Source organism: Lagenorhynchus albirostris, chromosome 15 (genome assembly GCF_949774975.1).
Source record: "Lagenorhynchus albirostris chromosome 15, mLagAlb1.1, whole genome shotgun sequence".
Lineage (NCBI taxonomy): Eukaryota > Metazoa > Chordata > Mammalia > Artiodactyla > Delphinidae > Lagenorhynchus > Lagenorhynchus albirostris.
This window is the reverse complement of record NC_083109.1, coordinates 71,283,271-71,308,719: the sequence shown is the minus strand read 5'-3', so window position 1 is coordinate 71,308,719 and position 25,449 is coordinate 71,283,271. Positions and strand designations below refer to the sequence as shown.

Below are 25,449 nucleotides of genomic sequence, written 5' to 3'. Positions count from 1 at the left end.
GAGAAGGGGGAGAAGTCACGTCCCTTATTTTCAACAGGGAGAATTAAGCCTCTTACTTTTCACTTGTATTTGCCCTTCCAGGTGTTTGTGAGGCGGGTTGTGCTTAGGTGTACGTTGTGGGAGGGTGTTGCAAGAGTGTATGTTGGGTTGACTTTGCCCGTGAAAAGTGTCTGTCGGGACCTCCAGTGTGGGGGAAGGTATGTATGCTGTCGAAGGTTATGCGGAGAGTTGCGCGGTATTGAAGTGTTGGTCCAGGGTCGTATTGTGCGGATTCTGTACGTGAAGGAGGGGTCGTGTGCGAGGGGTCGGCGTCGAGCGGAATTACTCAGCCCACCAAGCGGTTGGGGGAAAGAATAAACGGGATACCCGTGAGGTCTGCGGTTTCTAAAAGCAATTCCCAGCCGGACTCCTTCCACTCTAGCCTGAGGGCTTGCAGACTACAATTCCCAGGATGCCCCGCTCCTCCACCTACCAGGAAAAAGACTCTCTTCAGTGGGCGGGGCTTTGTAGAAGGATGGTCAGGCCAATGGGTGAGCCGGGACGAGTCGAAACCTACGCCGATTGCGCCGAGGCTGATTGGAATCTTTGGCGCCTTGGTTTCAGTGGTGAATGTGTGATGGGCGGGTGCAGCGACCAGTGAAAAGGCGGAGAGGTGGATCCAGAGGGTGTGGGCGGGGAGAGGTGCTGACTAGCAGGCAGTTCACCCAATGAAGGGCGGAAGCCGCTGGAGGGGGCCAGGCGAGTTGGCTAGAGGCGGGCGACTGTGGCAGCCGGGTGTGTGCCATGGCGGAGCCGGTGAGGAAAAAGGGCCGGCGGCCCAGAGGCGGCGGTGTCGGCCGAGGGGCTCGGGGATCCCGGGACGGCCGTGGCCGGCGTCCTGGCGCTCAACGATCGCCAGCCCGGCGCACCCTGGACTCGGTGCTTGTGGACTTGGTCAGCGACAGCGATGAGGATGTCTTGGAGGTCGCAACGGCGCGGGGCGCTGCGGACCCGGCCGAGGTCCCGCTCCCGGAACCCCCCGTGCCGGCCGCGCCCCGGGACGACAGCGACAGTGACAGCGAAGGGGCGGACGCACGGCCGGCTGAAACCCCTCGGGTCTTGGTCAGGCGGCGGCGGCAGTTGCTGCTGGATCCCGAGGAGGCACCGGCGGTTCCAGTGTACTCCGAGAAGGTGCACGCGGGTCCCCGAGAGGGCTAGCGCGGAAGGGCTGGGTTTAGAAATGTTGAGGGTAGGGTTCTAGGATTGGTCTTGGGAGACTAAACGGAAGCAGGGGCTAGGAGCCTTGGGGGCAGGGTTCCTGGGGTTTCTGTAAATTGGGGAGGTGAAGGGGTTTGGAGTGTGCTGGGAGTTTGGGATTCCCAGGAGCTGGAGTGTCGGGGGTATAGAGAGCCTAAGGGTTTGGGATCCCTGATGGTTCAGAGAAGAGTTGAGGCTCCTAGGGCTGGGATTTGGGGCATACTGGGTTTTAAGGTTGGGGCCCATTGCTAAAGATCCAGGAAGATGGGGACTGGGGTCCATGGAAGTTCAGAGAGAACTGGGGGCTCCAGGAGGCTGGAGTCCCCACGTGGTAGGGTGAGCTAGGGGGCTGAGATTCCCAAGGATTCTAAGATAGCAGGATGTCTAGCAGCTTCGTAAAAAAGGGGAACTAACCTTGCATCCTTACAGTGCATTAGGGAAAGGGGTGTCGGAGTCAGAGTACTTATTTTTTTAAATTGAAGTGTAGTTGATTTACAATGTTGTGTTAATTTCTGCTGTATAGCAAAGTGATTCAGTTATACATGTATGTATACACATTCTTTTTTTTTTTTTTTTTTGCGGTGCGCGGGCCTCTCACTGCCGCGACCTCTCCCGTTGCGGAGCACAGGCTCCGGACGCGCAGGCTCAGCGGCCATGGCTCACGGGCCCAGCCGCTCCGCGGCATGTGGGATCTTCCCGGACTGAGGCATGAACCCGTGTCCCCTGCATTGGCAGGCGGACTCTCAACCACTGCGCCACCAGGGAAGCCCTACACATTCTTTTTTATATTCTTTTCCATTGAATATAGTTCCCTGTGCTATCCAGTAGGACCTTGTTGTCCATCCATTCTATATGTAATGGTTTGCATCTACTAACCCCAAACTCCCAGTCCATCCCTCGCCCCTTCCCCTTGGCAACCACAAGTGTGTTCTCTATGTCTGTGAGTCTGTTTCTGCTTTGTAGATATGTTCGTTTGTGTCATATTTTAGATTCCACATATAAGTGATACCGTATGGTAGGGTACTCCAATTTTGGATCCTGGGGAAGCTGAGCTCCTGAGTCCCTGTGGGAGGGCTGTAATGTCTACATCCTTAGGGAGGACTTGGGAGCTGGAGGAGGCCTGGGTGTGAGGGAAGAATCGACCCCAGTTTTCTCTTTAAGTGGAGGGAGGATTTGGGACTGATCTACTTTTTCTTTGCAGGTGAAAAGCAGCCTCCACCTCATCCCAGACCACAAGTCCCTCCTGAAATTCTGCCCCCCAGAGACTGAGGAAGGTAAGGGAGGGCTTCTAGGGAGAGGTGCCCAGCGCTGGCCTCTTTGAGGAGACTTTCTGGAGTTTACATCCCTGCAGTTAGTTGTTTCCTGAGGCCCAGGGGAAGGACATGGGAGAGGTGACTCCTGCATCCTAGCCAGAAAAAGCTCCAATCCTGAAAGGAGCTGGATTGTTAACCAGAAGGCACAGAAAATGCTGTCAAAACACCCTTCCGCCAACTCTAATAGGCATAAGAGTGAGCTAATATACAGATTTCCAGGTGCCAGCCCCAGAGATTCTGATTCTGTAATCCTGGGAACAGGGGAGGGGGAAGTGTTAAGAATCTGTAACATCTTGTTACATCTTCAACAAGTGTCTTGGGAACACTCTGGAGCCAGCAGGGTGTTATTTGAATCTTTTCAGGGCTGCCCAGCCTTTATTCTCCCTCAGTGATGTGATTTTTGCAAACCACTCAAGGGCAGTGAGTAGGAATCAAGTCTAATAGGGAAGCGATCCAGTGGGCAAATGCAGACCTTGGACTAAGACTTTTGCACCATGAGGGAGTATGGCAGGGTGATTAAGAGCTGATTTGGGAACCAGCAGGCCTGGTTTGAATGCCAGTTCTACCCCTTAGTAGCTGTGTGACCTTGGGCGAGTTAATCTCTCAATGCTTCAATTTCCTCATCAGCAAAATGGGGATAAAAAATGGACCTATGTCAAAGGATTCTGGTGAGACTTAATTAAAGAGAATATATAGAAAGCCCCCTCTTGGGCTACATATATGGTTTGCATATATGGTACCTGGAACAGAGAAGTACAAAGGCACCTCTGTCCTTGCCACTCAAAATGTGGACCCAGGAATGTTGGGTATCTTCCAGGCGTTTGTCAGAAACGCAGAATCTCAGGCCTCTGGCAGCTACTAGGACAGGATTTCACAACCTCGGTGCTACTGACATTTGGACTGGATCATTCTTTGTTTGGGGCTGTCCTGTGCCCTGTGGGATGTTTAGCAACATCCTGACCTCTACCCACCAGATCCCAGTATCATACCCCAACCCCTTCCTCCCCTCATTGTGACAACCAAAATTGTCTACAGACATTGCCACATGTCCCCCAGGAGGCAAAATTGCCTCTGAGAACCACTGATCTAGGATTCATTATCACTGTTTTGTATTCAGAGTAATTATCTTATGGTTAATGATGATCGTGTGGCAAGCAAATGGAAAAGAGCTTCTGTAGTTTAGAATATTATACCTGATCTCCTTTTATAAGATATTCAAGTTAAAATGAGTGATTTAAAGAAAGATATTAGGACTTCCCTGGTGGCACAGTGGTTAAGAATCCGCCTGCCAATGCAGGGGACACGGGTTCGAGCCCTGGTCCAGGAAGATCCCACATGCCGCGGAGCAACTAAGCCCGTGCGCCGCAGCTACTGAGCCTGCACTCTAGAGGCTGCGAGCCACAACTGCTGAGCCCACATGCCACAGCTACTGAAGCCTGCGCGCCTAGAGCCTGAGCTCCGCAGCAAGAGAAGCCACCACAATGAGAAGCCCGCGCACGCAACGAAGAGTACCCCCGCTCGCCGCAACTAGAGAAAGCCCACACGCAGCAACGAAGACCCAACGCAGCTAAAAATAAATAAATTAACTTAAGAAAGAAAGAAAGATATTAAATAATACAGAGATATGGCAAAATATGGCAAAGACACACGGATGAAATTTGAGAAACGTAGGCTCAGAAGGCCTATACTTACCTCTTTACCTCATTCCCTCCCTGCCCCACACCCCCTCCTCCACCCCAGAGTCACAGTCTCTCTGTGCCCACCAAACTGAGTATGGGAAGAAAATAAGAGAAATATCAGAAAAAAAACCCATCCTTTGACATTTGATTTAGTGTATGTTTCATAACATATATAATAGTATGTCCCTGTATAGTAAGTAGTATATGTGTATTAAGTAAATACCTATCTTCCGGGTTGTGTGCTCAGTGTTCTTCATTTGTGGGGTGCATGTGATCAAAAGTGAGAAGAGCATGCTTCAGTTGGGGTGAGCCACTTTCCGACTGTCCACACTCACCACTGTCTCATGCCTTAGCACGAAGTTCTGACACTCTCTTGCTCTAATCTGTCAGGCTCCAGTTCATTCTTCTCTCTGAGGTAGGCTTTTCCCTTTTGACTCACACCCCTTGAGCCCTTCCCCAGTGATTGTGTGTGTCTGGGGCTCCCTTAGTCTCCTCCTTTCTCAGAACCTTCTGAAGCCCCTGACTTGTCTCTCCTTGGCCTCCCGCTGCCCTCTCTTGGCTAACCCTTTCCACTTCCTCCTGCTCTGTCCCCAGAGGCAGACATGGCAGATTCCAGCAGTCTCCACGCTGAGGATTCCCCACGTCCCAATTCTCCCTGGAAGAAGAAGCTGAGGAGTAGGGATGGAGAAGAGAAGAAAGAGATGTTACTGTGAGTGAGGCGAGGGCCCTGGGGCCGCTGGAGCAGCAAGGGAGTTGGGGGGGCTAGGCTGAGGCAGGCAGAACCTTGGCTGGCTCCTCAAAGAGTAAGGAGAAGGACGGAAGGAGTCTTGGGGCTCAGGTGAGGAATGAAGCTCTTCTTGGGGCAAAGAAGAGGTGAGCCCCATCAGAGGATGACAGCGGGCCCTCAGGACCCGCCAGGAAGTGGAGATTTCAGCTTTGTGTCTAAGAAAGTAGTGATGCAGGGGTGAAGGGTGTGGCTCTGCACACTGCCCTGTGGTTCAAATCCGGCAGCTGTCTCTTAGCCAGCCTCTCTGTGCTTCAATTTTCTCTTCTGTAAAATGGGGATAATAGTGGTACCTGGGTCAGAATTTTGGGGTAAATTAAGAGTTAACCCTTGGCCGATAGTAAGTGCTTGGTGTCATTTGGATGTTATCAGACATTTACCTGGGAAGTAACTTATCTTAAAAGTTAGGCATTCTCCTCCCTCATATTTGGGTCATATAAATATAAAAATTATGACTCAGGTTTTCCCTGTCCTTACCTCCCCCTGTCTTCCCATAAGATGGATGTCACCGGAAGATGCTCTCTCTTGATTCTCCAGGTACCCCTCTGGTCCCCAGGGGTCCCATGAGGAGAGGTGTGGGGCTGGGGTCTCACCTCTTTCTCCATCCTGTCCCTCTTTTATCTCTACAGGGTTCAGGACACCTCACCTTTGCCTCCACGTCTGCCCCGGACCAACAGCAGGAAGCATGCTCGGGCGCTCCAGAAGTTAAGGTGCCAGGGGCAGGGGGCTCTGGGCGGGGTGGAGAGGGGCAGGGTGGAGGGGCCCACCCTGACTGACCCACAGTTCCTTCTGCACCCCAGAGAGGTGAACAAGCGCCTCCAAGATCTCCGTTCCTGCCTGAGTCCCAAGCAGCCCCAGGGCCAGGACCACCTGAGCCAAGAGGATGAGGTGGTCCTACTGGAGGGGCCCACTCTCCCAGAGAACCCTCGGCTCTTGCCGCTCAAAATCCAGTGCCGGGCTGACCTGATCAGATTGCCCGTCAGAATGGTAAGTGCCTGAAGAGCCTGGGAGAAGGGTCCCAGGAACTGTCTGTGGAGAGACTGTGGTGTCTGGGCAGAAGGGACCGTGGCTTCCTTTGCCCATCCTGCTGTCTGGAGCTGCCCAGCGCTTGTTCAGCCCTGTGCGCCTTTGTGCTCACTCTTCCCCTTGGGAGATTTTTTTCCTCCCTCTCCCCTCTCTTTCTGGCAAACTTCCCACCCGTTTTCAAGGCTCCACTAAAACATCCTAAGCAGCTTTGCTTGGTAGCCCCTCCCCAGGGTGCATCCCTCCCTCTTTCCTTCCCTCGGACCCTGTGCTTCCCTCTTGTGCTTGCTCTTACTGCCTTGGACACCCAGATGTCACTTGGTCATTCCGATCCCCGCTAGCTTCCTGATGAAGGCTACTCTTTTTGTAGGGATGACTCCAATTCCAAAACAAGAATGATAACAGAAGTGACCATTTATCGAGCAGTAACCATGCATCAGGCAAGCAACTAAGCTAGGGCTTGTGAACTGGCAGCCCATGGCCTTATCAACTGTGCTTCTTCTTCTTCTTCTTCTTTTTTTTTTTTTGCCCCTGCTGTGTGGCATGCGAGATCTTAGTTCCCTGACCAGGGATCGAACCCCCTGCATTGGGAACGCAGAATCTTAGCCACTGGACCATTAGGGAAGTCCCATGCTTCTTCTTCTTTTGTGCTGTACGGTGCTTTTATTTATTTATTTTTTTGGCTGCACTTCACGGCATGCAGAACTTCCCCAACCAGGGATCGATCCCGCGCCCCCTGCAGTGGAAGCGTGGAGTCTTAACCACTGGACCCCCAGGGAAGTCCCATGTATGACTCACATGAACATATGAGTTCATCGCCAACCTTTGCAATGGGTGATTTTGTACCAGGGTCCAGATTTCTGGTTTCTCTTAAATAGGAAGATACAGTACCTGGCCCATATTCCTACATGGTACCAATCAGCTGGAACTGCAGAACAGCTGGCCTGTTTAGATGGGGCGTATCTGGTTCTGGTTGGCCGCAATCCCCACCACTCCCTTTTCTCTCCTAACTCATGGCTGCTTCGTGTCTTTGTGTCACTTGCCTGAACCCCTTATTAACATGATTTTATTTTATGCCTTGCCAGGTAAATATGGTGGAACTCACAGATGAGGAATTCAGCAAGTAGTTAAGGCCAGAAACTGGGGGTGGGTGGGGGGAAGCACATCAAGGCAGGAAGGCCTCCTTCACTTCTTGTCCCCCTCCCAGTCGGAGCCCCTCCAGAGCGTGGTGGACCACATGGCCGGCCGTCTTGGGGTGTCCCCAAGCAGGATCCTCTTGCTCTTCGGAGAGACAGAGCTGTCCCCTACCGCCACCCCCAGGACCCTAAAGCTTGGAGTGGCTGACATCATTGGTGAGAGGAAGGCAGGGAGGCTTGAGGAGGCTTTCACCACAGGGAGGGGATATGGGAAGAGGCCCAGAGGGGACCCTGCTTCCAACCCCCGCTTAGGCCTGGCTTCCCGATCCTGCCCCCCACAGACTGCGTGGTGCTAGCAAGTTCTCCGGATGTCACAGAGAAGTCCCACCTGCTCCAGCTGCGGGTGCAGGGGAAGGAGAAGCACCAGCTGCTGGAAGTCTCGCTGCCTCGAGTGAGTGGGGGAGTTGGCTCTCTGTGCCCCTTGCCCCGTGCTCTGTGGTCTCTCGTGTCAGTGGGTGGAGGATGGAGTCACTGCCCTCTGTGGTCTTGGGTCCCCACCCATCCTAGATAGTGGAAAAAGCCCAGTGTTCAGTTTCCCTCCCCCTTCTGCTGGGAGCCTGGCTCTGGTCTCCTAACTCTTGGTTGAAGTCAAAATCACCCTTGGACAGTAACCAATAAAACCCATCGTAATTACAAAAGAAGTGACAGTCCCTGTGCTAAGGATATTTACTTCACATTCAGGATATTATTGAATTTCACAACAATCTTATATGGGAAAGCACTGTTGTTACCCTCATCTAACAAATACGGAAGCCAACCTCTATAGAGGTGGAGTAACTTGGCCATATTAGTTTCTGAGAGCTGCTATAACAAAATACAACAAACTGGGTGGCTTAAAACAATAGAAATGTATTCTTTCACAGTTCTGGAGGCTACAGGTTCGAAATCAAGTTGTCAGCAGGTGGGACGAAGTGAGAGAGTGGCAATGACATATATACACTACCAAATATAAAATAGATAGCTAGTGGGAAGCAGCTGCATAGCATGGGGAGATCAGCTCGGTGCTTTGTGTCCACCTAGAGGGGTGGGATAGGGAGGGTGGGAGGGAGACGCAAGAAGGAGGAGATATGGGGATATATGTTTATGTATAGCTGATTCACTTTGTTATAAAGCAGAAACTAACACACCATTGTAAAGCAATTATACTCCAATAAAGATGTTAAAAAAAAAGATATATTGGACAGAAGAGGGGTATATAGCCATTATTTTATAATAATTTTAAATAGAGTATAATCTATAAAAATATTGAATCATGATGTTGTAAACCGGTAACTAATAAAATATTGTAAATCAACTATAAAAAAAGAAAAGTTGTCAGCAGGGTCATGCTCCCTCAGAGACTTTAGGTAGAATCCTTCCTTGCTTCCTCCTAGCTTCTGGTGGTGGCTGGCAGTCCTTGGCTCACAGCTGCATCACTCCAGTCTCTGCCTCTTTCCTCACATGACGTTCTCCCTGTTTGTCTCTCTGTGTGTCTGTTTTCTCTTATAAGCACACCAGTCCTGTTGCCTTAGTGCCCACTGTAATCGAGTATGGCCTCATCTTATCTTGATAACATCTTCCAAATGAGGTCACATGCACATTTACCAGGGGTTAAGACCACAAGGTATCTTTTTGGGGGGACACAATCAACCCATAGCACTTGGCTAGGGTTATACATCCATTTCAGTGGGAGCGCCTGGCCCCCAGCTTGGGTCAGAAGCCAGAGCTCGGCTGGCTTCCTCCTTGTGATTCATGCCTCCATCGTAGGTGAGGAGACTGGCTTTGGAGAACCTGCCTGACCCACAGCCGACATCCCAGTCCTGGGCTCTGTGGCCCAGCTCCCTAGAGAGGAACCAGCTTGCTGCTGGCCTCTTCGGCCAGTTGCCTTTCCCTCCGTGGGCTCTGACTTGACTTGTCCCCTTGTCCTCCCTGTTGCAAGTCCTCTGTCTGTCCCTACAAGTTCTCCTCAGCCCCTCTTTTCAAATTCTTACATCCAGTTTTTCCTCTCCATCCAGGATTCTCCTCTCAAGACCCTCATGTCCCGCTACGAGGAGGCCATGGGACTCTCGGGCCACAAGCTCTCCTTCTTCTTTGATGGGACAAAGCTTTCAGGCAAGGAGCTGCCGGCTGATCTGGGCATGGAATCCGGGGACCTCATCGAGGTCTGGAGCTGAAACCCCACTCCCTGTTTAGAGGCCCAGCTTGGACTTGGGGAGAGCGGCTGCCCCCTTTTGGCCCCATAAGGGCTAGCTGAAACTGAGGTAGAACTTATCCTCAAGCGGAAGCAAAATCAAGGAGTGATCTTGGACCACCCCCGCCCCGCCCCGTCGACCCTGGTTTCAGGCCGTTAGCTACCTGATTAGTTGTGTGGTGGTCCTTGCTGCCCTGGGAGGACTGTGGCTCCATCCACAGGGTGTGCTGAGTTTTGCAGTCCCCTGGGACATGGAGAAGGTATCCTTACCCTCACCCTTTCCCCTCCACCATCACCCTTTCCTTTATCGAAATGTCTATGAGACTGCTCCTATTGAAAGAGTGAGTTGAAATCAACATGAAATCCCTGGTATGGGATTCCAGGCCTGGCATTTATGCCACGTCCAGGACCAGCAGTGGCCTCAGTGTCACTGGGGGGTGGGGGTGAAGTTTGCTTGAGGCACATACAGGGGTGTGGCTCCTCAGCCTGCAGGAAACTAGAGGATCGAGCTCACACATGTATTAGCTTCAGCAGAGGCAGACGATGGGTTATTCTTTTGAAGAATATAGTAAATTCTCAGGCTTGGGTGTCTTCCTCACCCCGGGACCCTTTCAAGCCACGTTCCTGATGCACACACATTATTTAAGGCATAATTGAGCACCTTGAGCCTTTTGGTTTTGGATCTCAGGATTCCAGTCCACGCAAGGCTTCTCTGGTTTTATGGCTTTTCCCCTTCACTCCATCCTCTCCCGTAAGCGTCCATTTTAATGTGTTGATTACATGTTTTTGAATGTGAATGTATCCTCGAAAAATGCCATGTTGTACGTGTGAATATACTTTTTCCACATGTAGTATCATGCTGTAGATCTTGTGCTGTAGCTTTTTTCACTCAACCTGTGTTGCTTATGCTACATCAGCTTTATTTCTTTGAACTGCTCTGAGGTATTCCATGGTGGGTGTCAACTGCATTTTGTTTACACGTTTGCTAAGTGGTGGACACCTGGGTGCCTCCAACTCCTCAGCATGAACATCTTTTTATGTGTCCCCTTCCATATTTTGTGAAAAGTTCTCTGGCAGAGGTACCCAGGACGGGAATATGGGTCGGACAGGTTAATTTCTCTATTTGTTTTCAGAATGGTCATTGACTCTCCCACTTAAAGCTTCCTATTTCTCCTCATCCTCACCAGCACTTGCTACTGCCCAACTTTCTAATTTTTGCTGGTCTGCTGGGTGTAAAGTGGTGCTGTATTTTAATGTACATTCATCTGATCACCAGTAATTTGGGGAATTTCTTTATATACCTGTCAGCTTTTCTGGTTTCCCTTTGTGTGAATTGCTCATTTTCTCATGGGGGCTTCCTATCTTTTTTTTGTTTGTTTACTCTCAAAAGTTCTTCGTATATTCCTGGGCAGTTGCAAAAAACTCTCAAAACGGCACTTGTGTTTGTATATTGAGGGGTGTCCTTGACTGAACAGAAATTCTTAATTTTAATGTAGATGAATTAACTATTTTGTTGCTTTTTGATTTCTTATTTAAAAGTAGTTAAGATATTTTACATTTTTCTTCTGTTAGTTTATTAGCTTTTCTTTCACATTTAGGCCACTAATATCGGGCTGAAGTCCAGCCAGTACACACTGGTATGTGCTGGCATCTGCTTTGCATGGTCAAATATTTGTTCTCATTGGTTAATGCCAGGCTGTACTGGCTGCTGAAATGTTGAATACTACTTTTAAACTATTTGAAATTCACCTTTGTCTATGAGATCCAAGTTTTAGTTTCACCATATAATGAGCCAGTTTTCTCAGCACCGTCTACTAATAAAGCCATGAATTTTCCACTGATAGGTGGTATAATTTTGGCAAAAACATATCACTCTCTTTAAAGAGTTTTTTGTTGGAATGTGGTATTCCTTTGAACTTACAATGTGGGAAATATAGAAAGAAAATTTTTTAACATTTAAATAATCCGTGATATGGTATAACTCATTTTTTTTCAGATATTTTATGTCCATTAATAAGTCTGAACACATTAAAATTAAAATATGTTCAATCTCAACAGAATAAACGGGAATACATTCAACTTGTGTATATTTGAGGATTTCTGTCTCTGTCCTTCCCGTGACCACGCCCTCCCCATGACCCCTGTGGCAGAGACCATTTGTTGTCCCCTCACACCTATTCTTCCTCCTCCCAGGGTAACAGAACCCCCGGTTTTTAGCAAAGCACAGAGAATTCAGAATGAAGACAGTGCTTGCCAGCCTCCACTGTAGCCAAGTGTGGCCAAATGCCAATTCAGAGGAAGGTGTGCGACTTCCAGGACACGTCCCTAAGCGGGCAGTGTGTGCCCCTCTCTTTGGCTTTCTTCCTGCTGCTCACTGGAAGTGGAGCATCCCTACTGACACAAGGTGACCTTGGGGAAGGAAGCCATGCAGGGCAGGACAAGGAGAGAAGGCGCCCGGGTCTGAGCTTCCATGCAGCGTCTTACCAGCCCTGCACTACTGACCTCTGGGCTTTGGTGAGAAGGGGAACTTCCTGTCTTGTTTAAATCACTGCTATCGGGTGGTAATTCCCTGGTGGTCCAGTGGTTAGGACTTGGCACTTTTACTGCTGGGGCCCGGGTTCAAAACCTAGCCAGGGAACTAAGATCCTGCAAGCTGTGTGGCCAAAAAAAAAAAAAAAAAAAAATCACTGCTATTGGAGGATTTCTGTCACTTGTAACCAAACCCCGTTCTAGGCCCCCAGTATGTTGCTATCACAGGCAATATTGTGGTGACCCCGAGTGGGATTTTTCTCAGGTTTATATCCAGGAATGGAATCACAGATCACTGGATGTGCACCTACCCATTTTCTCTTGAGTACAAGTAACTGGACCTCTTTATAAATCCATTAGCAAGTGCTAGAAGGTTCCAGTTTCCTCTTTTCTTCCCCAGTGCTTAATCTGGGGAAGATACGGGAAAGACTACTCATTGTAAAAGGATTTGCATTTCTTCGATGATGAGACTGATTATTCATCCTTTTGATCAAAGAGATTGATCACTCGTCAGGGAATCTTTCTAAAACTCCCCTGATTAGAAACATTCAAAACTTTAAGGAGGGCTTCCCTGGTGGCACAGTGGTTGACAGTCCACCTGCCGATGCAGGGGACACTGGTTTGTACCCCGGTCTGGGAAGATCCCACAATGCCGCGGAGCGGCTGGGCCCGTGAGCCATGGCCTCTGAGCCTGCGCGTCCGGAGCCTGTGCTCCGCAACGGGAGAGGCCACAGCAGTGAGAGGCCCGCGTACCGCAAAAAAAAAAAAAAAAAAACTTTAAGGAGCCCTGATCTGGTGCCACAGCTTGGCACTTTTCCTAATCTCATTCATCCTCAGAGCAATCCTGGGAGGCAGGTGTTATTATTCCCATTTTACAGAAGAGAAACAAGCTAAGATGAATTAACCTGTCCCAGACCACACAGCCACGGAATGCAGAGCCAGATGGAAAACCAGGTGGGCCTGTTGAAGACTGCTCCCTGCCCGCTCCCCGCCCGCTCCCCAGCCAGCCTCCCTCTCTCACTGCTCTCCACACTGCACTGCTTTCAGACCCTGGTGTTCATTAGGCTGCCTTCTGTGGCAGGACCTTTGCACATGCTTTCTGCTGCTTGGACTGCTCTTCTTTCCCTCCTGGAAAGTCAATGACCACCCCTCCCCCACATCTGAGGTTTTATTCAGGGACTTACTGGGGACTATAGCCTGGGAGACAGCCTCTCAGATAGCTCTGAAAAACTGCTCCAAAGAGGTAGGGGGTGAGACCAGTTTACATGTAAATATTTTGGTCAGGGAGTACAAGCAATCGATATACATTTTGGTAAAAGATTACTGCCGGTCACAAAGAGCAGTTTTCTCAAGTTAATGATTATAGTGCTTTTCTATGTATGGGAAGATGCAAGAAGCTGGGTTCGTTAAAATTCTTCCTGAAATGCATATTAGCTACCTAAAAGCCTGTTTATCCAGAGCACAAGCATCCTGTTCTCCTTAATTTCCTCCGTCTGGAGCAGAGTGCTTCATCCCGTTATCTGCTTAATCTCTGCATCTGAAGCACCGAGTGCGCTGTTGGTCAGCTGCTGCAGCAGGTTAATCTTTGTAGACTTGGATGTTGAGCAAAATGCTCTTTGCTTTTCTTTTGTTTGCAGAGCTCAGGGACCATTTCTTCAGAGAGGCTCTCAAACCTCCCTGACCAGGTCAAATGCCCCTGCTATCAGGTCCTTATAATACCCATATGCCAGACTTTTTTGTGGCACTTGTCATGGATGAACTTTTTTTTCCAAGAAATTCTACACGTACTTATATTTCACAAACCACAATTTCCAAAGCTAATAGAGCAAAAGTTGGGCTCCAGTTGAAACCAAGAGAACTGTACAGACATATTTATTTATCTGAACTTAAAGGAATTTTAATCGAGAAATCCATAAAATTAAAAGGCACCTTGGGCAGGGGGTGGGGTGGGGGGGACTTCCCTGGTGGTCCAGTGGTAAAGAATCCGCCTTTCAATGCAGGGGAACGCTGGTACGATCCCTGGTCAGGGAACTAAGATCCCATATGCCGTGGTGCAACTAGGTCCTCGCACCACAACTATTGAGCTTGCGTGCCTCAACGGGGAGAGCCCACATGCCACAAACTACAGAGCCCATGTGCCCTGGAACCTACGCGCATGGGTGAAAGAGAGAAAACCCGCACGCCACAACTAGAGAGAAGCCCGAGCGCCACAACTAGAGAGAAACCCAGACTGCGTGCCATAACGAAAAGATCCTGCATGCCTCAATAAAGATCCCGTGGACCACAACTAAGACCTGACTCAGCCAAAAAAAAAAAAAAAAAGCCACCTGGGGGAATTCCCTGGTGGTCCAGTGGTTAGGACTCAGCACTTTCACTGCAGGGGGCACAGGTTCGATCCCTGGTGGGGGAACTAAGATCCTGCATGACATGCAGGTGTGGCCATAAATAAATAAATAAATAAATAAATAAATAAATAAATGTCACCTATACTTGGGGAAGGACCAAATATTTTTCCCATTTGCCAAAACCAATTAGCATCAAAATATTTGTCTTTATAACCAGAAAGTTTTATTTTCATTAATGTCCAGAGGTACTGTGTTTGGACTACAGATTTTTAATTTTTTTTTAGCTTAATGGAATTTAATTTACATGCCTCAGCATTCACTCATTTTAAGTCTACAGTTCAATGAGTTTTAGTAAATGTCCACAGTCCTGCAGACGTTTCCTGGTGCCTCTTTGTACCTCCTCCTCCCCCTGGCCCCAGGCAACCACTAATCTGCTTTCTGTCACATTAGTTTTGCCTTTTCTGTATTTTATATGAATGGAATAATACAGTATGCAGTCTTTTGTGTCTGGGGTCTCTCACTTAGCACAGTGTTTATGAGATTTACCCATACTGTATGTATCATTGAGCAGTGTTCCACTGTATGAATATACTATTCACCTGTCGATGGATACATGGGTTTTTTTCAAATTTTTTGGCTATGATGAATAATGCTTCTATGGACATTCACATACAGGCTTTTGTTTGGATATGTTTTCATTTTTTGTTGATAGATACCTAGTAGTGGAGTTGCTGGGTCATATGGGAAGTGTATGTTTAATTTTTTTTTAAATTTATTAAATTTATTTATTTTTGGCTGCGTTGGGTCTTCGTTGCTGTGTGCGGGCTTTCTCTAGTTGTGGCGAGCGGGGGCTACTCTTCGTTGCTGTGCACAGGCTTCTCATTGCAGTGGCTTCTCTTGTTGTGGAGCATGGGCTCTAGGCACACAGGCTTCAGTAGTTGTGGCACGCAGGCTCAGTAGTTGTGGTGCACGGGCTTAGTTGCTCCGCAGCATGTGGGATCTTCCCGGACCAGGGCTCAAACTCATGTTCCCTGCATTGGCAGGCGGATTCTTAATCATTGTGCCACCAGGGAAGCCCTGTATGTTTAATTTTTAAAGAAACTGCCTAATTGTTTCTCAAAGTAGCTGTACTCTTTGCATTCCCACAAACATTCATATCATTTCCAGTACTTTATCAGGGTATTTATTTCTTTATTTAGGCCACGCCTTGCGGCATGCAGGATCTTATTTCCCACCCAGGGATCGAACACATGCCCGCTGCAGTGGAAGTGCAGGGTCTTAACCACCGGACTGCCAGGGAAGTCCCAGTGCGTTTATTTTTTTAAGCTATTCTAGTATAGTTGTATCTTAATGTGTTTTTAATTCTATCTTCCATAATGACCAATGGTGTCAATATACTTGTTGGCCATTCATATATCTTTTTTTTAACATCTTTATTGGAGTATAATTCCTTTACAGTGTCGTGTTAGTTTCTGCTGTATAACAAACTGAATCAGCTATATGCATACGTATATCCCCATATCCCCTCCCTCTTGCATCTTCCTCCCACCCTCCTCATCCCCCCTCTAGGTGGTCGCAAAGCACCGAGCTGATCTCCCTGTGCTATGCGTATATCTTCTTTTGTGAGATGTCTGTTCAAATCTTTTGCCCACTTAAAAAATTGTGTTTTTGTCTTACTGAGTTTTAAGAGTTCTTTATACATCTGGATAGAAGTCGTTTGTCAGATACATGCTTTGCAAATGCTTCCTTCCAATCAGTGGCTTGCCTTTTCATTTCACAGGTGCACCTTTTGCATGCAAAAGCTCCTTCAGATAAGCTCTATGAGGATAGGTAAATCTGCAGTTGCCTGACACTCAGCACAATGTCAGGCATATAGTAGCTGCTCAATAGTACTGAGGAAATTCAGTGACTACAATCTGAAATTCCTCTCCATCTCTTTCCTTTAGACCCTAAAGGGAGACCAGGCTTAAGGTTCTGAAACGTGAAGTACTCCTGGGGCAACGCCAAGCAGGACAGTGACTCAAGAGTTTCTGATAAGGCCTCTTGCGGGGGTCCCAAGAACATGAGACTCTAGAATTTCGGCAGGGGGACTTAAGAGGTCTGGTTGGAAGAGGGGTCTTGAAGCTGCCTTTGCATAGAACTACACTAACTTTACTTAGAGTGTATGTTTATTAGCTGTAGCTTGGCGATTGGGGCGGCGAGGCACTCAGGAACAAAGCTGTTTTGGTGCCAGGGCTCTGTGGTCGAGCCCCGTCCATGGCTAGGAGTCTCCTTAGCCCCTGGCTGTTCCAAGTGAGACCATCAGAGGGCGCAAGTTGGAGGTGAGGAAAAACTGGCTCCAGACGCGGCCGGTGGGGTCTGGGGACACTTTCTTAAACGTCTGCAGGGAAAGCTCAGCTGGATTGGGGAATCCGAAGGGTAGGGACGGGGGCCACTATTCACCATTCATTCATTCATCCAACACTTACTGAGCACGTATGAAGCCCCAACCGCACACCGTGGGGAAGAGAGTAAGAACTGTCTGTTGGGACTTCCCTGATGGCGCAGTGGTTAAGAATCTGCCTGCCAATGCAGGGCACACAGGTTTGATCCCTGGTCTGGGAGGATCCCACATGCCATGGAGCAACTAAGCCCGTGCGCCACAGCTACTGAGCCTGCGTTCTAGAGCCTGCGAGCCACAGCTACTGAGCCAGTGCTCCTGAACAAGAGAAGCCACTGCAATGAGAAGCTCGCGCACCGCAATGAACAGGGGCCCCCGCTCGCTGCAACTAGAGAAAGCCTGCGCGCAGCAACGAAGACCCAACACAGCCAAAAAATACATATAAATAAAATTTTAAAAACACAAATGTCTGTTGGCACGTTTAGAGATATTTACAGTACTACTGTATTTCCAGAATCTTTTAAGATTCCATTATCTCGTTTGATCTCGTTCAGTAAGAAGTCTGCCAAGCAGCGTCGCAGATAAGGAAGGCGAGATTCAGAGTGGGAGAGACTGTAACAGCTCACCCAGACACCTTTAGGTCGGCTGTCAAGGCGGGAACGCAGCCGAGGACCGTGGCGACCTGCCACAGTCACGTGACGCGGGAACGTCGGCAAAACCGCGGGGGCGCGCGCGGCCTCCGTAGTCGCGTCAGGGGCCGGCCCGCAGTGGCGTCCACCGCCCCCGCCCCTGCTCCAGTGTCACATGACCGGCTCTTAGACAACATGGCGGTGGCGGTGGTTCGGCGCTGGGGCTGACCAACCGCGAATGCGGTGGGCTCCTACCCGGGGTGAGGGGTGACCTCAACCGGGAGGGGGCGGGGGATCGGACTCTCCTCGACCCGTTCCTGTCTCTGATCTCACCGGAGTTCCACTCGTCCCTCCGCGCGGTGTGTCTACCGCGGCGGGGACGCATGATAGAGCCCGGGTTCCATCCCCCGTGATCTGTGCTTCGGGGCAAGCTCCTCTCGGTGTCCGAGCGCACTTCCCTCGCCTGGGTTCCCTCCATCCTCCTTTCTCCAGCCTCCTCCCCTCGCAGGTGGGATCGTCGGTGGGACCGTAGCGCGGGCGGGCGCGGCCCCCGGGACCATGTCCGGGTCCGACACCGCGCCCTTCCTCAGCCAGGCGGATGACACGGACGACGGGCCTGCGCCCGGCACCCCGGGGTTGCCTGGGTCCACGGGGAACCCGAAGTCCGAGGATCCCGAAGTCCCAGACCGGGAGGGACTGCAGCGCATCACGGGCTTGTCTTCGGGCCGTTCGGCTCTCATAGTGGCCGTGCTGTGCTACATCAACCTCCTGAACTACATGGACCGCTTCACCGTGGCTGGTACTGACTTCTGGGAGCAAGTTAGAAAGGGGGATGGGAGCGGGGTCCCGAAGGTGGGGCTGCCTCGGCCAGCCCATCCTGAGTCTTCTCCTTCCCAGGCGTCCTTCCGGACATTGAGCAGTTTTTCGACATCGGAGACAGTAGCTCTGGCCTTATCCAGACGGGTGAGTGGAGGCCCCTCCTGGGCACACCGCACCTCTTCTTTCTGTTTCTACCCCAGTTGGGACCACACGCTGGCGTGCCTGGGGCCTTATTTTTGGGAGGTCTGGTGGCTGAGCTAGGGGAGGAGATGGCCATGGCTCTGCCCTGAGGCTGTCCTGTTCGATTAGGACACCACATTTAAAGAGATTTAAAGAGGGAGTCAGTTTTGTATAACAGTTAAGACAGACCTGGGTTTATATACCAGCTTTTCACTTAATGTGATGGTAGGCAAGGCCCTCAACCTCTCTAAGCCTCACTTTCCTTGTATGTGAGCTGGAAATAGTAATAACCCCGGCTCACCTCATAGGGCTGATGTGAGGATTAAATGAGATAATGTCTGTGAAGTGCATAGTACAGTATTGGAAAATGGTAGGCACCCAGTAAATAATGGCAGAAGAGGGTGTCTAGAAGGGGAGGAGGTGAGTTTTACTTGTTCAGAACTTTGGGATTTATGGGAAAGGCAAAGCCAAGGCCAAGTCCTATTGTCCTTCCTTCCCTCCTTCCTTCCCTCCTTCCTTCATTTCTGAGCACCTACCATGTGCCAGGCCCTGGAGGAAGTACTGATAACATCCAAAGAATTTCGCAAGACGTTTTACCCCCATTGTCTTCTAATCCTTTATCAGCCAAGGAGTTATTATTCTTGTTTTATAGAGAAAGTAGGTAGTATCATCTACATTTTTATAAAGAAACTGAGGCTTGGAGAGGAGTTAAGACTTGCCTAGGGTCACACAACAAGTTCGAGGCAGAAGAGGAGTTTGAAACCAGGTCTTGCAGTGTTCTTTGCTCCACTCCAGGCCACCAAGGAACTGGAGTTATTTAAGCCAAAGTTTAATGGAATGAGAATGGGATCATAGGTCCAGGTCTGCAAATCTCTAAAGAGTTGTTGAGTTAGAGAAGAAATAGGTCTGGGACTTCCCTGGCAGTCCAGTGATTAAGACTCTGTGCTCCCAATGCAGGGGGCGGGGGTTCAATCCCTGGTCCTGTAACTAAGATCCCACATGCCCCGTGGCTCAGCAAAAAAAAAAAAGAACAAAAAAAAACCCAGGTCTTTCTCGGCAACTTCTTCACGTTTTCATTCAACACATGTTTGTTGAGCACCTGTTTTGTGCTCGGCAGTGTGTTAAGTGATGGAGACACAGTCATGGCCAATACAGTCCTGTCTTCCTGGAGCCAACATTTTGCTGTGCATGAGGGGGGCAACAGTCCCTGAAAACCTAAACTAATAATGAGATAATTTTCTATAGAAATAACTGTTATGTAAAAGAAGACAGAGTAGCTGTGATAGAGAGAGACTGGATATGTGGTGGTTGGGAAGGTTTCTGAGCTGAGGGTGAAGGAGCCAAGGTTGTGGAGCTCAGGGGAGAGGAGAGACAATTCCAGAGAGGACAGCAGGTGCCCAAAGCCTTAAGGTGGTATTGAACTTGGCAGTTGGGCCATTGGGGTACAGAGAGGGAAAGTGGATAAGCATGAAGTTGGAGGGGTAGGGAGAGGCTAGATCAGATAAGTGCATTGCAGACCAGGGTAGGAGGAAGGCATGAGTCAGCTGGGCCATCCATTCTACGATGGAAGATTTGAAGAGCATTGGAGGTGGAGCTGGACAACTACTACCTCCCCCCACTCCCGCTTGCAGGAAGCTCTGATAGTTTCAGGGTTGGGAGTTATTCCTGCCCCCCTTCACCCTCCCTGAGCTGGTTTGGGGGTGGGCTAGGGGTCCTGGGGCTGGGCTGTGACTCTCTGCTTCCCCCCAGTGTTCATCTCCAGTTACATGGTGTTGGCACCTGTGTTTGGCTACCTGGGTGACAGGTACAATCGGAAGTACCTCATGTGCGGGGGCATTGCCTTCTGGTCCCTGGTGACACTGGGGTCGTCCTTCATCCCCAGAGAGGTGAGGTCCCACACTGGCTCCTGCTTCTGCCCTCCCCCCCGCCCTCTCCTCCCCCCAACCCTGACTCCCCCATCAGTCTTTGCTGCTGCTCTTTGGAGTCATTGCAGACTGGGCCCGGGGAACTTGTGCCGTTCCCTTGGTCCATGCCGTCTTCTGTTCCCTGTTTGCCTGAGTTATCTGCCCACCCCATCCTCTCCCCTTTTCTTCCAGAACCTTCTTCTGTCCATCATCCCCTCCTTCCACTGCACACCTAAACACACACATTTCTCTATCACAGGAAAGACCTTACCAGGACTGCCCTCTGTCCGTCTTCCTCTTCCTAGTCAGACTTCCACAGAGGGGAGCTCCAGTCTGGGTGAAGGAGCAGCTGGGGCGAGGCTCTCATTTTGCCTGCACTTCCTCTCCTCCCACTCCCCGCTTGAGCACTGCTGGCTAACCTGCCCCCGTCCCTCCGTTGCCAAAGTCAGCAGTGCCCTGTCAGTTGCTAGCTGTAGCTCCTACTTCCTAGTCCTGTTCTCGCTGGATCTCCTGGGAGCCTCTGGCTCTGTTGACCTACTTCTTCCTTCCGAAAACTCTCTTCTAACTTCTGTGACCCCCTCTTCTGGTTTCCGTCCTGCCTCCCTGGCTGTTGCTTCTTTGCTCCTTTGAAATCACCTCTGTCTGTTCTCACTTTCTGACCTGGGACTCTGTCTCCTCAGCCCTGGACACTACACACTCTCCTTGGGTGATTGTGCCTTGTTACTAGCTTTGGTGTCTCTGGTAGACAAATAAATCCCCGCCTAAGATCACTATTCACTGTTGGGGTGTCTTGGGTGGTTTGGACAAGATAGAAATAAAGATTTATTTCGTACCTACTGGGTGCAAGGTAACGAACAGACCTTTTGTTGTCCAGTTCTCACAATAGGTATGGGAACAAGTTGTTATTATCCCCCTTTTGCAGATAAGGAAACTGAGGCTCAGAGAGGTTAAGTTGTTTTCTCAGAGTCACAGCTAGTAAGTAGTGGAGCCACGATTCAAGCTCAGTTTGGTTTGATTCTAAAACTCAGGCCTCTCCTGCCATCCCTGCCACCTCTCCAGAGCTGGCTGGTGAGGGAGGCTGGGAGGCTGGCTGCAGAGCGGGGTGCCACCTGCCCCATATCTCGTTCCCCAGCGATTCTGGCTGCTCCTCCTGACCCGGGGCCTGGTGGGGGTCGGGGAGGCCAGTTACTCCACCATCGCGCCCACCCTCATCGCTGACCTCTTCGTGGCAGACCAGCGGAGTCGGATGCTCAGCGTGTTCTACTTTGCCATCCCTGTGGGCAGGTGAGTGGACCTCGGGCCTGGTGGGGAGGCAGAAGGGCCTTGCCTGGAACGGGACTGACCGGCCGTCTCTTCTCCTCCCCCACCCCCTTCCCACAGTGGTCTGGGTTACATTGCAGGCTCCAAAGTGAAGGATGTGGCCGGGGACTGGCACTGGGCTCTGCGGGTGAGTCGTGTCACGGCCTGGGGAAACGTTAGCAGTGCACTCACTGACTGCCCCTTTTGAAGGCAGTGCTCACTCTGCCAAGCCTACAGGCAGCCTAGCTGCCCTCACGGTGAGGCCACGTGCTAGGTAAAACTCGTGATTGCAGGTGATAGAAGCCCATTGTACGACTGTAAACTCCCAAATGGGACTGTATTGGCTCTCATAATGGAAAGTCCCAGGGTGAGCTTCAGGTAAAGCTGGATGCAGGACTCCCGCAGTGTCACAGGAATTTGATCATCCTTTTCTCAGCTCTACTCTCCTCTGTTATCTTCCTTCTCAAGCAAGTGAAAGCTCCACGTGTTTATCTTCCTGTTTAGAAGCTTCAGCGCCCTGGGCCCTTGAGCAGTAGTCCTGGGCGGCGTCCGATTAGATGAACGCGGGTCACATGCTGGCACTGACTCAATCACTGAGGCCTGGGAGGCTTAACCTTACGCTTGGCAAAGTCTGGGTTACAAGCCCCACCCTATTTGAACCACATGGGTTGAGAGAAATGGGGGGAGTGGTTTCCCAAAAGAAAATTAGGGTGCTGTTGCTAAAGAGGGAGCAGTTAGGCTTGCAGAAACAGAAACACTTCCTAGCGGCAGTCACCCCCTCCCCTCAACCACAGGTTCAGCTTCCTTGAGCAGGCACTCGCTGGGTGTTTGAGGTCTTGGGGCCTGAGTTGCTTTTATACACCCTCACTTTCTCTCAGCCCCCAGGGTTGAGTGTCTCCCCGTCTGTGCCTTTCTTGAAGCCCACTCTTTCCCCAGGTGACACCAGGTCTAGGAGTGCTGGCTGTTGTGCTGCTGTTCCTGGTAGTACGGGAGCCACCAAGGGGAGCTGTGGAGCGCCACTCACACTCACCACCCCTGAACCCCACCTCGTGGTGGGAAGATCTGAGGGCTCTGGCAAGAAAGTGAGTTCAGTTCCATCCTAACCCAACATCTGAGGCCCCCAGGGAGGCCCTGAGGTCTAGTTTGAGATTTACATGGGTGTGGTCTTTGTTCTGCTTTCTGTCAGCTGGCCCTACCCTAAGGCCAGGAATTCTGTCGCCACTGCCCCCTTATGGCAACTGCTTGAATTACAGGCCCAGATCCTGGAGGCCAGTACAGCCTCCAGACTCAGTGCCCTGTCTATTAAAATAAGCCAGAGAGGGAGAAGAGAGGTCTCTGACACCGATACCTCAGTGGAGTCTAACTTTCTCCCTCCTAATTGTCTGCAGTCCTAGTTTCATCCTGTCTTCCCTTGGTTTCACTGCTGTGGCCTTTGTCACGGGCTCCCTGGCACTTTGGGCTCCTGCTTTCTTGCTGCGTTCCCGTGTGGTCTTGGGGGAGACCCCCCCCTGCCTTCCTGGAGACTCCTGCTCTTCCTCTGACAGGTACCCAGATGGGGTCTGGTCTGGGTAGCCCTACAGGTGGCAGGGGATGAAGTGGAGAAAGTCTGTGATTCAGACTCAGGCAAGGAGAGTGTGAATCCTGACTCCACAAGCTACTTCCTCTCCCAGAGTCTCAGTTTCCTAGTCTGGGAATAGGTGCCTTCCTCTTGTGAACCATGGGGTGCTGTGCCTGGATAGACCTGGGTTGTGAGGGTGGCCGGGATGGACGATCGTTCTCTCTGGGCCATGGGGGTGAGGCTAGCCCCCTTGCCCCTCTCCTTCCCCCCAGCCTCATCTTTGGGCTCATCACCTGCCTCACTGGGGTCCTGGGTGTGGGCCTGGGCGTGGAGATCAGCCGCCGACTCCGCCGCTCCAACCCCCGGGCTGACCCGCTGGTTTGTGCTGCTGGCCTCCTGGGCTCTTCACCCTTCCTCTTCCTGTCCCTCGCCTGTGCCCGTGGTAGCATCGTGGCCACCTATGTGAGTAGCCAGCAGGTGTCTAAGGGGGTGTTCTGGGTCCAGGTTGGAGGAATGGTGCACTGGGGCAGGACTAGGGTCAGAGCCAACTCTGGAGTGGGAATGCCTGGGTTTGAATCTCAGCTCTGGCCGTTCTTAGCTGTGTGACATTGGGCAAGTGACTTAACCTCTCTGTGCTCAGTTTCATCTTCTGTAAAGTGGGAATAAAAGTAGCAACTGTCTCCTAGGGGTGTTGTGAGGGTTAAATGAGTTAATAGGTGGGCCTGGTACCTAGTGAACCCTCCATGTGTTTGCTCTTCTTGTGATGAGACCAACGCCCCACCCTGTTCCCCCTCCTTCACTGCCTACCTCCCATCCCCCAGATTTTCATTTTTATTGGAGAGACACTGCTGTCCATGAACTGGGCCATTGTGGCTGACATTCTGCTGGTGAGTAGGTGGCCCAGGGTTACCCCAGAGGGTGATGGGAGCAGGGAGTTGGGGCAGGGGACCTCACTTGCCTTGAACTGTGACCTTCACCCCTTCTTCAAAACCCAGCCCTGGACTGACTTCAGAGTCCAACCCCAGGTGGGCCTGTAGCCCGGGCCCGCCCTGCCCTTCACCCCAGCCACACCTCTGAGCTGGGGTTCACCTGACCTCAGCCTAGGCTGAGCCTTGGCCCTGTCTCCTGCCCCTCTTTCCTCCCAGTATGTGGTGATCCCCACACGCCGCTCCACTGCTGAAGCCTTTCAGATCGTGCTGTCCCACCTGTTGGGTGACGCTGGGAGCCCCTACCTGATTGGCTTGGTGAGCACGGTCCCTTGGCTGGGCCTGGGATGGGGCTCGGGGGACCCCACATTCCCAGTACCGGCTGGCGGCCAGTGGCCTGAGCACAGGCCAGATTAGAGGGTCTCACCCTAGTGAGGCATCCGAGTCCCCTGTGCCAGGCACCCTTCACCTCGGAGGCTCAGCTGGGTGGGCACGATTTTGTCTTGTCAGATTTCTACCGGTACGGTCCAGGCCTAAGTCTTCTTCATTCTCCTGGAGTTCAGGGGCTTCCTCTCCGTTCTCCTGACTTTTCTTTCCCTGTCTACCTGCAGATCTCCGACCGCCTCCGCCAGGGCTGGCCCCCCTCCTTCTTGTCTGAGTTCCGGGCCCTGCAGTTCTCACTCATGCTCTGCGCCTTCATGGGGGCGCTGGGCGGCGCGGCCTTCCTGGGCGCTGCCATCTTCATTGAGGGCGACCGCCGGCGGGCCCAGCTGCACGTGCAGGGTCGGTCGGGCCTCCCCACTGTCCGTCCACAGCTCCTTGCCTAACTTCATGATGCTGCCTGCTTGTCCATCCATCCACCCACCCAGCCCCATGTCCCTGGCAGCCCTCAGTCCACAGCCCTCCCCTCCCTCGGCCTCGGGTCTCCCTGTCCCACGAGCTGATGCCCCACTGTGTGGCTCTGCTGCCCCATCCGTTTGCTAGTGCCTGTTTGTCCCCTCCCTGGCCCTGTGTCTGTCTGTCCATCCAGCCCTGGCTCTGATCCCTCTCCGACAGGTCTGTTGCGTGAGGCCGGGCCGGCTGATGACCGCATCGTGGTGCCCCAGAGAGGACGCTCCACCCGGGTCCCCGTGTCCAGTGTGCTCATCTGAGGGGTCGCCGCTTGCTACCTGCACATCTACCACAGCTGGCCCTGGGCCCACCCCAGGAGGTGCCCGGGCCCAAATCCTCGGCTGGCCCATTTTCTAGGAGGGGCCTTGGGCCGTGTTCCAGCTCCTACACACTACACAGGTGGCCAAGAGGGGATTCTGGGGGTCCGGGAGGGGGATCCCCCGCCACTGGAGCAGCCCCAGGGGCTCGGTGCTATTTGTAACTGAATAAAGTTTGTAGCCAGACCCCAAGTGCCTGCTGGAGTCTCTCTGGGTGCTAGTGACCCCTGGATTGCAGGGGACGCCCCCTCTCTAGTCCCAGGTTCCCAGG

General features: G+C 51.4%; 2 protein-coding genes and 1 non-coding gene across 10 annotated transcripts; all 3 read left to right on the top strand.

The window, feature by feature from the left end:
* The first annotated feature begins 764 nt into the window (after positions 1–764).
* Positions 765–11,480, top strand: NFATC2IP (nuclear factor of activated T cells 2 interacting protein). The gene is made up of 8 exons (XM_060123598.1): positions 765–1,170; positions 2,438–2,510; positions 4,823–4,937; positions 5,642–5,722; positions 5,813–5,999; positions 7,243–7,387; positions 7,513–7,622; positions 9,226–11,480. The coding sequence occupies exons 1-8, from the start codon at positions 784–786 to the stop codon at positions 9,382–9,384; spliced, it is 1,257 nt and encodes a 418-aa protein (XP_059979581.1). The 5' UTR covers positions 765–783; the 3' UTR covers positions 9,385–11,480.
* A 487-nt stretch (positions 11,481–11,967) lies between these two features.
* On the top strand, positions 11,968–12,039 carry TRNAK-UUU (transfer RNA lysine (anticodon UUU)). The gene has a single exon. It is a non-coding gene; the product is annotated as a tRNA-Lys (tRNA).
* Positions 12,040–17,438: 5,399 nt separating this feature from the next.
* SPNS1 (SPNS lysolipid transporter 1, lysophospholipid) lies at positions 17,439–25,364 on the top strand. Of its 8 annotated transcripts, none has more exons than XM_060122227.1 (13): positions 17,439–17,527; positions 17,793–18,083; positions 18,182–18,247; positions 20,033–20,169; positions 21,320–21,471; positions 21,568–21,634; positions 22,423–22,568; positions 22,875–23,030; positions 23,317–23,506; positions 23,866–23,931; positions 24,190–24,288; positions 24,582–24,753; positions 25,027–25,364. In XM_060122227.1, the coding sequence occupies exons 2-13, from the start codon at positions 17,843–17,845 to the stop codon at positions 25,119–25,121; spliced, it is 1,587 nt and encodes a 528-aa protein (XP_059978210.1). In that variant the 5' UTR covers positions 17,439–17,527; positions 17,793–17,842; the 3' UTR covers positions 25,122–25,364. The 8 variants fall into 8 exon arrangements, with proteins under 8 accessions (XP_059978210.1, XP_059978208.1, XP_059978211.1 ...); XM_060122225.1 differs by having other exon boundaries at positions 17,459–17,544; XM_060122226.1 differs by having other exon boundaries at positions 17,470–17,544; positions 17,777–18,083.
* Positions 25,365–25,449: the final 85 nt, after the last annotated feature.

Excerpts from the sequence above, each read along its gene's own strand:
- NFATC2IP (XM_060123598.1), top strand. The coding sequence starts at position 784 with ATGGCGGAGCCGGTGAGGAAAAAGGGCCGGCGGCCCAGAGGCGGCGGT. Across the intron at positions 5,723-5,812 it reads CGGGCGCTCCAGAAGTTAAG|AGAGGTGAACAAGCGCCTCC; the intron begins GTGCCAGGGGCA and ends TCTGCACCCCAG. Across the intron at positions 6,000-7,242 it reads TCAGATTGCCCGTCAGAATG|TCGGAGCCCCTCCAGAGCGT; the intron begins GTAAGTGCCTGA and ends TCCCCCTCCCAG.
- SPNS1 (XM_060122225.1), top strand. The coding sequence starts at position 17,523 with ATGCGGTGGGCTCCTACCCGGG. Across the intron at positions 23,932-24,189 it reads TTGTGGCTGACATTCTGCTG|TATGTGGTGATCCCCACACG; the intron begins GTGAGTAGGTGG and ends CTTTCCTCCCAG. Across the intron at positions 24,754-25,026 it reads GGCCCAGCTGCACGTGCAGG|GTCTGTTGCGTGAGGCCGGG; the intron begins GTCGGTCGGGCC and ends CCTCTCCGACAG.